General features: G+C 43.9%; 1 protein-coding gene and 1 long non-coding RNA gene across 2 annotated transcripts; both read left to right on the top strand.

The window, feature by feature from the left end:
- Positions 1 to 2,158: 2,158 nt before the first annotated feature.
- On the top strand, positions 2,159 to 6,264 carry LOC129596911 (uncharacterized). Its single transcript, XM_055494316.1, has 5 exons — positions 2,159 to 2,796; positions 3,536 to 4,107; positions 4,321 to 4,693; positions 5,000 to 5,253; positions 5,478 to 6,264. The coding sequence occupies exons 1-5, from the start codon at positions 2,578 to 2,580 to the stop codon at positions 5,884 to 5,886; spliced, it is 1,827 nt and encodes a 608-aa protein (XP_055350291.1). The 5' UTR covers positions 2,159 to 2,577; the 3' UTR covers positions 5,887 to 6,264.
- Positions 6,265 to 9,718: 3,454 nt separating this feature from the next.
- On the top strand, positions 9,719 to 10,862 carry LOC129596918 (uncharacterized). Its single transcript, XR_008691496.1, has 2 exons — positions 9,719 to 9,976; positions 10,188 to 10,862. It is a non-coding gene; the product is annotated as an uncharacterized LOC129596918 (long non-coding RNA).
- The last annotated feature ends 1,351 nt before the right edge of the window (positions 10,863 to 12,213 follow it).

Here is a 12,213-nt window from a genome sequence, read left to right as displayed (position 1 = left end):
GTGTCGCGTTGCGTCGCGGCTATATAAAGGCGTCGCGGCCATCGCGGCGTCGCGGCAGGCATGCCTATCTGCGGCATACGCAGTGTCGCGGTGCATCGCGGCTAAGTACAGGCGTCGCGGCCATCGCGGCGTCGCGGAAGGTAGTCCTGCCTACGGTACAAGCCGTGTCGCGGTGCATCGCGGTTGCATACAGGCGTCGCGGCCATCGCGGCTTCGCGGCAGGTAAGGCTGCCTGCGGTACAAGCCGTGTCGCGGTGCATCGCGGTTATATACAGGCGTCGCGGCCATCGCGGCGTCGCGGCAGGCATGCCTATCTGCGGCATACGCAGTGTCGCGGTGCATCGCGGCTAAGTACAGGCGTCGCGGCCATCGCGGCGTCGCGGCAGGCGTACCTGCCCACGGTACAAGTCGTGTAGCGGTGCGTCGCGGCATCACCAACCAGTACGATGTGTTGGTCCGCAATTAGACAGTGAAACCCTAAAATAAGTTTGGTACAGATTAAGCCACTTCCGTCGAAACAGGTCGATTAGCTCCTCAACCCTCTGGGTTTCGATCGACCGTAACGACGCCTGCGAGTAAGTTGGATCTTGAAAGTTTCCCCCCTCTGGATGACATACACACGCCAATGAAAACGCCAGAAATTAAAGTGGTCCCTCCGCGCTTATAGCCCCCCTACAAGTTCGTCGAGTGCTCGGGACTCTTGGGTAAGTGTTGCCAAGAAGAAAAAAGTTGTGCGCGGCGCACGTGAAAGCCCGTCAACCGACAAAGATATCGTTATGTCGACCATGCATATGAAACACAGAGAAGCTATCAAGAAGGAGAAACAGAAAGAGAAGAAGGATTTCTGTCTACATGGCATCCCCCCACTGGAGCAGACCCAACATCTGACCCACGACGATTACAGTAAAGATCTCAAGAGCGCTGTTGAATCAAATGGGATCTCAGTTCGATTTGTGTCGATCTACTCCGCTAAGAATGGCCGTAAGAACAGTTTGTTTGCACGTGTTGGTACTTACGCCGATGAGACTGAGAAAATGTTCACGCCTGAAAACTGGCCTCCTAACATTGGGGTGCGTGAGTGGCTGTTTGCACCCAAAGAGGACCAGCAGTTTGTTTTGTAACTTTTAATTCCTAAGTAGTATCTCAGGCTCTCAGCGTTGTGCACTTATATCTATGGGAATGGCTATTGCCTTGTAATGGTTCTCTCATTCAGTGCGCTTCTACTCGAGTAGATATTACGACAAAGCCGGCTTTAAATTGTAAATCAACTTCGAACGGTATCATATGAGACTGAGAGGCAGTTGTGTGGGGTAAAAAAGATGCCCCGTAATACAGGAGAGGGAAATTGGATACCCCCTGCGAAGTAAGAACCTGTGGTACAATTTGATCGAGCCGCTACAGCAGTATTAACATTACACATTTTCACCAAATCTGGTCTTCCTCCTTCCATGTTTAATTCTCCTAGGCAGACCACGGGATTGCGACGAACGGGCACAGGAGATCTCAAACAAGACGGAAGCGTCTGACGACTACCTATCGGCTGTTAAATGCTGTAGGCGTATTGGTTTGTTCTTGCGAGTGGCGATGCCGGCTGATCACTATTGTAGGACATATTGTTGTACCTGACAGCTGGCACAGCATGTACGCAGATACCGTATTTATGTTGTTTATTTGTTTGTTTAGTCTGCTAAAACTGTAGCTCCTGAGCCACTATAAAGGATAACTACAAAAGTTCAGCATATATGCGACACCAGGCTTACTTCCGGCTGCGCTAGTCCTTTAAACTGGTGTCAGTTGTAGCGGCGAACGGAAAGCTGTTATGTACATACAATATTATTGCACGTACGTAATACTGTGTATGGTATCTTTGACAAATGCTGTGGATCTTCTTGGTTGCTGAAATGGCCGTTTATCAATGGCATATTTTGTTGCAGAACAATGGAAGCATCGATGCTGCGCCTATTTTTTGGAAGCATTTCGGTATCCGGTGAACCCAATAGCGCACGAACTCTTAAATACCCGGCGGATCACCCCAAAACAGCATTTTTGATCGGATTTACATCGATTTCCTTTACCGTCATGTGGTAGACAAGTAGAAAGAAGCAGCTGTACGGCCCATTCTTTCGAGCATCTGCGACCGTGGATCAACGTACTGAGCCGCGCTGGTTGTATATTATACAGCAGCTTACCAGGAGGAGAGCACTGCATGCTCCACGTTTGCCATAAAGCGAAAAAATTATCGATTTTCAACTGCAAGGACCGCATGCAGTCAACGTATAATAAAGAGATTTTTAGACGGAGTTGGTGCTTCACTCGGGAAAAAACTTTGTAAGCGTCTCAGAAGTGGGTAGGATTTTATCGGATAGAACATATCAGATTTTCAAACAAACATTTTCGTGTTAATATTGTGAGAATTTGTATACGAGTAGTAGAAATAAGATCAGCGCTTCTCATAGCACGCAACAGCTGCACTACTTATAAAATCTTGCCAAAAAAGGAAGCTAGCTCTCCTTTTTCGACCCACTGTTTTATTCTGTGCATATTGTTTATTTATCCGGCTGCTGATATTTGAACCAAATGGGAAAATTTTCTAAGTCGACGTTCCACGATGTCCTCAACCGCGATCTGAACTGGGCCTATCATGAGATCATTACGGAAGCCTTGTGCGTACTGTGGATCGGATGCCAGCTTTCGTTAAAATTCGGTAGTCGATTTTTTTCGGAATGGGAGTTGACGCGCATCGACCCGGACAAGTACACGGATCTGGATCGTCTTCTATGGCTGTTGCTTGGCCAGGTGAGTTTATTCCCGATAAAAATGCTTTGCATTTTGAACAAAAACTGAAAGACCACATGTAATGTGCTCTTTACTAGCGCTAAGCAAATTAGAAATTTATTTGGTGCAGCTCCAACTCTATTTGCCCTTTTTGATCATTAAAGAAGGAAAACTTTTGAAAAATAAATTTTACAAAAAGTTTCAAAATTTTAAAAAAGTAAACCAGAAAATCAGTGTAAAAATCACCTTGGTATCCTCGATATGAAGCTTTAACTATCTAAATTTGAAGGTTAGATCATATTGAGACAATCCGTACAGCTGTCTGCATTTAAATCTTTTGAATTTTGTCCATAACTCCCATAACTCTGCCACGAATTTTTTGAAGCACCGGCGGTTTCCATTACAAGTACGCAGAGTGAATAAAATACTGTATCTGCCATTTAAGTGTCACAGAACAATGAAAAATAATTTACTAATATATTTGGTGTGCGCGGAGTCAAAAGCTTTGCCACCAGTGGGCCACTTCCTTCGAAAAATTAATAACTGCGCATTAGAAAATCAATAATTGCGCTTCGCTTCGGCTTAAAAGTGCCAGCCAATAGCGGTGCACGCACTTCTCAAATCCCTTGTTGACAATACTGTGGAAGGGTACGCCCTCGCTTCCAAATTTTACTATACATTTTAATTTCTGTCAGCAAAAACTGTGTACAGTGAAATACGTGAAGTTACCTGCGATAATTAAAATAATTTTCCATTCTAGAATTTAACCGGCTGCGCGTGGGATGACGTGGTCTCCCATTGGAAACCCTCGCTGCCGCAGACGGTCACCAATACGGCTACAGTGAATCCGAGCCGAGCCAACGCCGGCTACATCGGAGCATTCGCGATGGTCGTCATAACCGTGCTTCTCGGCGTCTCTGTCCTCTGCTCAGCGTGTGTCAACCGCCACTGGAGAATTCCCCGCTGGACACAGCATCTCCGCAACTGCCGCCGATTTACGACCTGGTGCGGCTTCCGTACGACCTGCAACGGCGAGGACTGGGGTTTTGAAGTGGATGCGAATCAGTCCATTTGGGGTTCAACCATGTTTAGCGTCTTGGTCTTTTATGCTGGGATATTTGTGTTCTCGGGATTGTGGCTGGTCTTCTGCGCTTTGCCGGTGGTCATTGTGGCGGGACTGACCGTTGCCTGCATCGGCCTCCACTGCAGCGAAGAAGCGGTATTCCCGGCCAGTGTTGTGGTCTTCTGTCTGCTGGCAGTGCACTGCACCGGCAGGATTTGGGGGCTGTGGATGAACGGAACGTATCTGATGCAGTTCCATGAAATGATCAGGTACTAAATTTTCTCGTTATTAATCAGCAGCTCTCCGACAGACCGTAGTCTCAGAGGTAAAGTGTCACGTGCGCGGCTACCCATGGCAGCAGTGCGTAGGGAAAGAGATAAAATCCGCTAAAGCCCATGAGAAACAGAGTGCCTTGTAATCTTTTACGGATTACTACGTTTTCCCATTCAGCAAACTTAATGCGTGTTAATTTGCTTTGGAAGGAATGTTACGGGAGTGCGGCTCATCTTCCAACCTTTCACAGCAATTCAGTCACAGGAAGCTGCACACAAGACAGAAGCATCGGCTGACAATCCGTCGCCCGTTAGTCGCCTCAAATGGCTATCCACTTTAATAATGGTTGTGGCCCCAGCTTTTTACTGCGTGCTTAACCACTGCCTAGATATGCTGCCTAGAGTGCCGGTCTTTAAAGTTTGGATGGATTCTTTCTCCGGTTGGATGAATTCATTGATTTCATTCATTTCGTTTTCATCACTGGCCAGTGCGCAAAACGAGTCGACATCTGTTCCGGAATCGACATCTCTACCGTATTGGACATACCTCACGTGTACCGAGTGTTGTGACAACTACGAAACGGTGCCAAAGCATTAATTTTACTGACGTGATACTGTGTACTTTTATCTTTCTTTGCTTATTACAATGTACACTGTTTGCGATAGAAGACAAACGCTTTATCTGTAAGACTGCATCAAACAGCATAACGTTCCTGAGAGCTGACATCGAAGATCTCAGTAGCTACTAGCTAGTAATCCAGCACAGTGAGTGCACTGGAAAATGCCACTGCTAAAACACTGCCCTAATCGTTCAATGGCTATCTATTTTGTCCAGCTTTCGTTGGCCGTCTCCTCTCGGAACTGGTGTGTATTATACTCGTATTTCTAGGGAATGAGCCAAGCAACGGTGATGCTGTCGTACTATGTGGATCTACACTATCCACGTTGGAAGACCACGTATCCGGCTCTCTTGGCGCTGTTCGACACGGTCTTTTCGCCGGTAACGGAGCGCCTCTATGTGGCGTGGATGGGGATCGTTGGGACGGTGGTCGGCTTGCCGATAATTCTCCTCGTGATGGTCGGAGTGGCATCTTGGATCTACATCTTTGGCTTCTGTGTACGCAGTTTACTGCAGTGCATCTGGTAAGCGGTCGAAATTTAGGAGTCCGAGAGGGCTGGATTGACATTGACGTACTGATCAGACTAGCAATAAGCTAGGGTAGTATTCCAATTTGCGGTGGCTATTTGGTAAATTAAGCCGAACAGCGAGACAGTTTCTGATAACAAAAGTATACTGCCGTAGGAAAACACTTAAGTTCCGCCAATATCCAGGCAACTACGTTGATGTAACACATTTATTTTTAAAGGAAGCCAAAACCAAAAGAAGCCGTAGTTGATCTGGAAGAACATAAAGAGGAAACTGCCAGCCCTGATAAGTCAGATGGGCCGACCAGTACAAAACCCTTCTGTGTGTGCGTTATGTGGGCGGACTGGGAGCGTTGCATCGTGGTGACACTCTCCCGTGGGCTATTCTGGGCACTCCTCCCGTATCCGGTGCTGGGGCTCATTGTCCCGGAGCAGTTCCATCTGCCTGCATTACTGGTGCTGCTAAGTGTCATTGAACTGGGGCTTTGCTGTTTTGCGTGGAAGTCCATCTGGATTGCCCGGGGGGAAATGAACAAGGATTGTTGCGAACACGCTCGTTGTGTGAAAGCGCCACCCGAAGAGGATGATGCACCGCTGCTGACAGCTGACACCGTGATGTTGGCTCTTTAAACGTGACCTTCTAATAGATACATCCCCTGCGCCGTTTTAATCAGTTCTGTGTCATAAACTGTTTAAGAAGATTCCTATTTTTTTCCTGTTTAAATATCGCTGAACGCGTTGTCTTAATAGTGTATGCTTATGTGCGCGTACGCACCCGTGCGTTATTCTCATTTTACTGATTCTTGTCTGGATCTTAGTATTGTTCTCACTGTTTCATAAGTTAATCGAAACGCTTCATGGATTTTAATATTATACCACCAAAAATTTGTTTGATTATGTTGTCTGGCTTTCAACAAATGTTATTAAGTAATTACTTTTTACATGGTGTCATATAAGAATGTTACATTACCGCAAAAAAATTTGTTAGTGTCGTGAAAGGCCATCAGCCTCGGAGGTCGCTGTGATTGTATGATACTAGAACTGATGATAGTGGGCTGAAATCATGAGTTACCTATGTTAAGGCATCAGACACCGCCGCACCGGTATTGTGCGCCCAGGGCAACGTTAAAATAAATTTATTTCATTAAAACAGATTGCTTGAAAAATTGATTTTGTGTATCTGCTTTTATGAACTTGATCTATTAGACATAAGAAATCCTTTTTTTGGTTTCTTATACTAGGTACACAATTTTTTTCCTTGTAATTTAAAGCCGATCTTGCTGTGCTTTTTGCTAGAGTCCATCTTATAGTTTGTGCTTATTCCATATTTTTGGCAAATGAAATTTTTTTTAAATGCATTTAAATGCATTTTTTTAATGCATTATTTTAATTTCATCATTTCTACGAGGGTACTTAGTATTTCTACGAGGGTACTTATCGCAGTCACTTTTCAAAATTTCTGGGGAAATGTTTATGGAAGACTTCGATTATTTGAGCATTCGTCTTTGAAAACCATATTTTCGCGCGCTGCCTGGAATTTAATGATCAAACGGAACCATACATAAAGTTCAACATTCCATATTCCTAGCTGGTTGCACCAACTTACAAGAGCTCATCCGTTTCCAGATTCGCCGGGCTGCAGAGTAATAAGCTTTAAGAGTGCCCTTATAAAAAGGTGTGATTGACTTTCATACTTGACTGCGCTGTCTGCTTCTTTTTGCATTCTTCAGGAGCATCTGAATTTCTTGGAGCGATGGAAATGCGCATGGTTCAACTAGGTTCAACTGCTCGGTAATACCAGTAATGCAGAACAGTCGTTTCCAGTTGCTTTACCAAAACGAAGCAACGGATGGAAGTAAGGATGCAAATACACTCCATGATCAGCGTTGGCATCATCTGGAGCTGGCATTCGAATAGTCTCGATCCCCGAATGTACTTGACCATGTAACGCACAGTAACCATTAAGGCCACCCATATAACTTGCATAACCGACGATAATATTTGAACGCCTTGAAGAATGCCATTCACTGTTCCACAATGTCTGCGAAGCGTGGCGGTACACAAGGCAAAATTTCACGGAGCGATGGACCACTGTGAGGCACTGCACAGCCGTTTTGCATGCGCGAAAATAAGCACTCCGAGGATTTGAGCCGTAATGCCGCACCAGAGGAAGTTGACCGAAGGGGTCAGCATTAATCCGTGAAAAATCAATCGTAGCGAGGAGCGATGCGCGTCGGACTGGAACAAAAATTCATGTATTTACTAAACTTAGTTGAATGTAGTTGTACGATTTGTATTTGGATCTAAAAATTATTTAGTTACAAAAATTCGGCGTTAGAATTCAACGCCGACCATCGAAACTTCTGTGACCGACAAATTTCCAGCCGGCCTTTTTTGCTAGATTTTCCTTTGCTGCCGCCAAGAGGATGGCGTCATTGATTAAAACGACGATGCTGATTTTCAAATTCGTAACTCTTCTAAAATTGCCAGTAAAGTAATAAAGCTATTCGGAAACTGACCAATAATCTAAAATAATTTAATCTCTGGCCGGCAGGGAGACATTGTTGTCGGCAGTTAAAATTTGCACCGGTAATAATGTCTTCATTCCCAGACGCCTGTTTTGTAATGTAGAACAAAGTCTCGTGCTTTATCCAGTGGTGGTCGCAGCAATCGCAGCGTGGTGCGCAGGTTGCTGATGGCATGACGAGAAATGTTTATATAATTATTATTAAAATATAACGGTTGGCGTAATACACCAGATATTTTGGCAGCGGAAATATCCGCGGAGCGGTTTCTCGATAGCAAACGTACCATATTCCGCAAGAAATCATCGTCGTCGCTCAACACTGTAGTCGCGGTTATCATGCACACTCTTGCTGAAAATATGACGAGGTTGGCCACAGTGCAGGCGTTGATGAGCAGAGCACTTTTGTGGATCTTCTGGGTAAGGGTACGATCCTCGGAATCAACTGAGGCCATCGCGTACAAGATATTACGCCCGAATTTCTGTAGAATATGCGTTTCCAGGTTTCTCTGCACTTGAATCTGAACTGAAATTTATAGATGCCTTACGATAAAATAAAAGGGAAATGAAGAATACAGTATTGATCAGCATCTGTACGAAGTTTAAAACGCTTTGCAAATAAAAACTAATAAGTCTTACAGCAAATTCCGCTTTATCATAAGACGCACGTTGGTTTGGTAATAAAGCGATGGAAGTACAAACTTCCGTTGAATAGAGCAGGAACATTAATATGGGATACCACTTGATTACACATAAACAGGGTACTGAATGGGAAGACTTTTACTTTTGGTTATAGAAAGTAATAGGTAAGAGCACGTTATTTATTACTTATTAGCCACAGAATTTCAGAATTTTCATATATTTGTATGAAAATTAAACTGTAAATTTCAAGAGCTGAGGCAGCGATGTCAACGAAGTGCAGTCAAGTTGAATGCATGATAGTGTATAGTGCATATCAACGGTTGTGCCTTATCCAGAACGCAGATTATTCAAAACGATCGATAACCAGGGGTTTAGGTGAATAACCAGTGGAGCACACACATGGAATTTTGGACAATCGAACGAAAAGCTTTGCTTTAATAGTTTCCCCATACTTTATGTTCCTGCAAAAGGCGGTCCTGTTTGTATTGTGCCAATTTCCCGGCACTGAATATAGAGGAGTATGAATATTCTGCCAGTAATTAAGTACGCCAGTACCACGGAACTGATGATCGCTTGTCCATACGATACTCTTTTTCTGTAACGTTATTACCAGAACTTCATTTTGATTTGATGCTTTTTACGTTAGGCTTTACTTTATAATTTTGCATGGTGATTTTTTCAGCAAAAACGGTACAGCTGACGGAAGATACCCATTAAGCCTGCCACCAGCCACATTTTTTATTATTTATATACATACAAACATCGTCCGATTGCTGTTGTGCAATAGTTTCCCAAATGAAATTTAATAACTAATATAATTAATAAGTAAATCAGACACCGGTTCTCCCACAGAATATGTCAGTTCATTGAAATGGTATCCTTGCGGTCACGGGAACTTAAGCGCCTGTATTTTGCGTAATTTGGTTTAAGTTTAACTGAATCCTTTAAGTTACGCAGTAATTTTCTAAACATCGCTCAACAAGCGTTTCGGAATCTGCGGTCCCATGTTCAGTATGTTCGTAGCAGAGACACTGCTCACAATTGCACTTCAATGGCCTCTTAGTCTCTTACGTACAATCCTGCTCGTCATCTGAATACACCGTACTATGTTGACATTCTCAGGAATACAGCTCACTCGGGTGGTAAACCGGAAGCGCTATCAGGTTGACTTAGCCGCTTGCTTTTTTGTGATCGCTAATCATTCGCCTTGCCCTCTGCACACAAATGCACTACTAAGCAACTTCAGCCATATTTCTCCGGCTGCTGTTTGATTATCGTTCATGGGTGGAGAAAATTCTGCATGGCTGCGCAAACATTAGCTCGGGTTTGCTGCTTCCCATCTACCTATTCTGCCTACGATTGTTTGCAAATGTGCCGGAACTTCAAGTATTTTATACGTATGTACACGACTCATTTTGTCAAAGTCGTAATAAACATTACACTTTATAGCAGATGAATGCCAGCCGTCTTGACTGCAGCAAAATTGTTCAAGTCGACGATTAATCTTCGTGTTGGTTTGTTGCAGTAGGGAGAAAGGCGCGTCGTGGAATCAAGGTCAGTTGCAGCAACGTAGTGAAGGCGAATAGTTACCCTAAATCTGCCGCCGTTTATTTTTCGAACCGTTTAATCAGCGTCTGATTCTGAAACGGGCGTATATTTGGTGTTACATTTTTAATTCGGAATGTGAGTTTCATACATTTACTCACATCCTAGAAACATTATACGTTCTCAATAGCCATTAATTTCTGTGGTGTTGGTGTTACAGAAGCAGTTAAAGAAAGATGGATTGGACAAAATGTATTCCGTTCTGTGCGACCGTACTGACTATGCAGTTATTGTTGATCATCAGCAGCACAGCGTCGGCTCCTTTGGTTGTTAGCGCCAAGCACTCCTCCGGGTCCTCACCAACTGACGCTGGCGCTATGGGTAGCTTGATCATGGAGGACTGCTTTAAGCCGTTCTGGGACTGCATCGCGCGTGGCACTTTGATGAATCAAAGTAGCATGTCCAGTAACACCACAAGCATGATAAACGAAGTTGTGGAAAAATTCAAGAGCTCCGTGGCTTGCTCCACTCCGTATCTGGAGTGCATGACGCGTGTAGTCAATCCCGATGACAACGCACCTTCTGGAAATGGTGGCCGCACCACCGCCGGCACTATGACGGAGGGGCATTCAGAGAACTGACCCCAATCGAACAGTTTCAAAATCCACAGGCTTTGGTTATATTTAGGTTTATTCTGTAGCTTCCGAAATTACCCGTAAAAGTTTGGCTTTTCTGTATTTGTAGCTAATTAATCGGGTGTTCTTATGAAAAGCTCGATTAAATTATTAACCAAGGATATGAAAAGCGCTGGTGATGTAACTGTTTTAAGCAGCTCATGGCTGCCATATATGGTAATGATCACAATAATTAAATGTCGCGGCAGCGTGTAAAACAATTTGACAATTTTAAATGTCACACTAAAATTGTCGATCAAATGTTATTACAGCGATTCTCGTTCGCTTGTCACTGCACAACATTCCGGCATTTTACGTGTACCAAAACCAAACAGTTAGATGATATTCCATTCTGCTTTGAGTCATATTACTGCTTTTAAACAAACAAAATCTTGCAGAGTTATTGACATGTAAAATCACTTGACAATTGACATCAAACGTACAGCACCATCGCCCATATACTGTAATAGACATTAGTTACCCAATGGCTCGCTCGCAAGTTACCGTTGTGATTTACTCGTCTATCTGATTTCTTTGTGCTGTTAAAAAATGGACGAACCACCTCAAATGCTATTTGGACGTCGGTCGATATTGTGAGCTGCAGCGCGATCAGAACGGAAAGAAAGAAACAGTGTGGTGGACTCAAGTGAGCCACGTAATGGGACTCCATATTTTCGCAATCAACATAATTCCCGCGTTACCGACTAGCCAGGAAATACGAGTTTACGGAAATACGGAAATATTTCTGCCTTAAATAAACCCGTAATTATTATGCTGTGCAGTGTGAGTTTGCTCTAGGAGGAATGTCTGTCATATCTGTCGGCTGTTATCAGCCGACCCATCCAATTCCTACCCAGAGGAGAGCAGTTTTTCTCCAAAAAATATTCAGTTTTTTAAATGTTTTATTTTTATATTTTTTTCTTCAAAATCCAGGGGCCGTAATGAAATATGTATACTTCGGTTTGACCATTATTTCGAACGGTTGCACTGCACGAATCAATATTTCTGACACTCGGCCAAATCCACAGCCACTCTAGCGGGCGACCACTTGAACAGGCTAAAGGCTACCTGAAATGCGGCTAGAGTCACGTAGGCTGCAGCATGTAGCATGCGGTGTAGCATGTAAGCTGATTGAAGCGCTGATACCAACACGGGTAAATGTGTGTGTGGGGTGTTAGAAATATTGATTCGTACAGTGCAACCGTTCGAAATAATGGTCAAAGCGAAGTATGCTAAAATAACGGCGTTTTTCTGTTCATTGCACGTTGCAACACAGCTCATAATATTTCGCAATGACTCTGGTAATAGGATTAGTTGACATACTCCAAAAATACTGTACTTGTATATTCACTAAAATCATTCGGCTGGAAAATGCAGAGTCAATGGAAAACCCAGCATGCAGGTACTGTAACTAAAAAAAGCACAATAAATTTCGCATTTAATGACATAATTATTGAGCGCGGTAAATCAGACGACGTCACTTTGGCGGGGCTTCGATTCACAGCGGGATGTTGTACACCGGTCGCCAGGGCTGCGCGTTTAAAAGACTACTGCGAATTCGAGTTTCCAAAA

The sequence above is a fragment of the Paramacrobiotus metropolitanus genome, unplaced genomic scaffold, assembly GCF_019649055.1.
Source record: "Paramacrobiotus metropolitanus isolate TYO unplaced genomic scaffold, Prichtersi_v1.0 Parri_scaffold0000098, whole genome shotgun sequence".
Taxonomy (NCBI): Eukaryota; Metazoa; Tardigrada; class Eutardigrada; order Parachela; family Macrobiotidae; genus Paramacrobiotus; species Paramacrobiotus metropolitanus.
The sequence above is the reverse complement of the archived record's forward strand: the minus strand, read 5'-3'. Positions and strand labels throughout refer to the sequence as shown.

Excerpts from the sequence above, each read along its gene's own strand:
- LOC129596911 (XM_055494316.1), top strand. The coding sequence starts at position 2,578 with ATGGGAAAATTTTCTAAGTCGACGTTCCACGATGTCCTCAACCGCGAT. Across the intron at positions 4,108-4,320 it reads CAGTTCCATGAAATGATCAG|GAATGTTACGGGAGTGCGGC; the intron begins GTACTAAATTTT and ends TTGCTTTGGAAG. Across the intron at positions 5,254-5,477 it reads AGTTTACTGCAGTGCATCTG|GAAGCCAAAACCAAAAGAAG; the intron begins GTAAGCGGTCGA and ends TTATTTTTAAAG.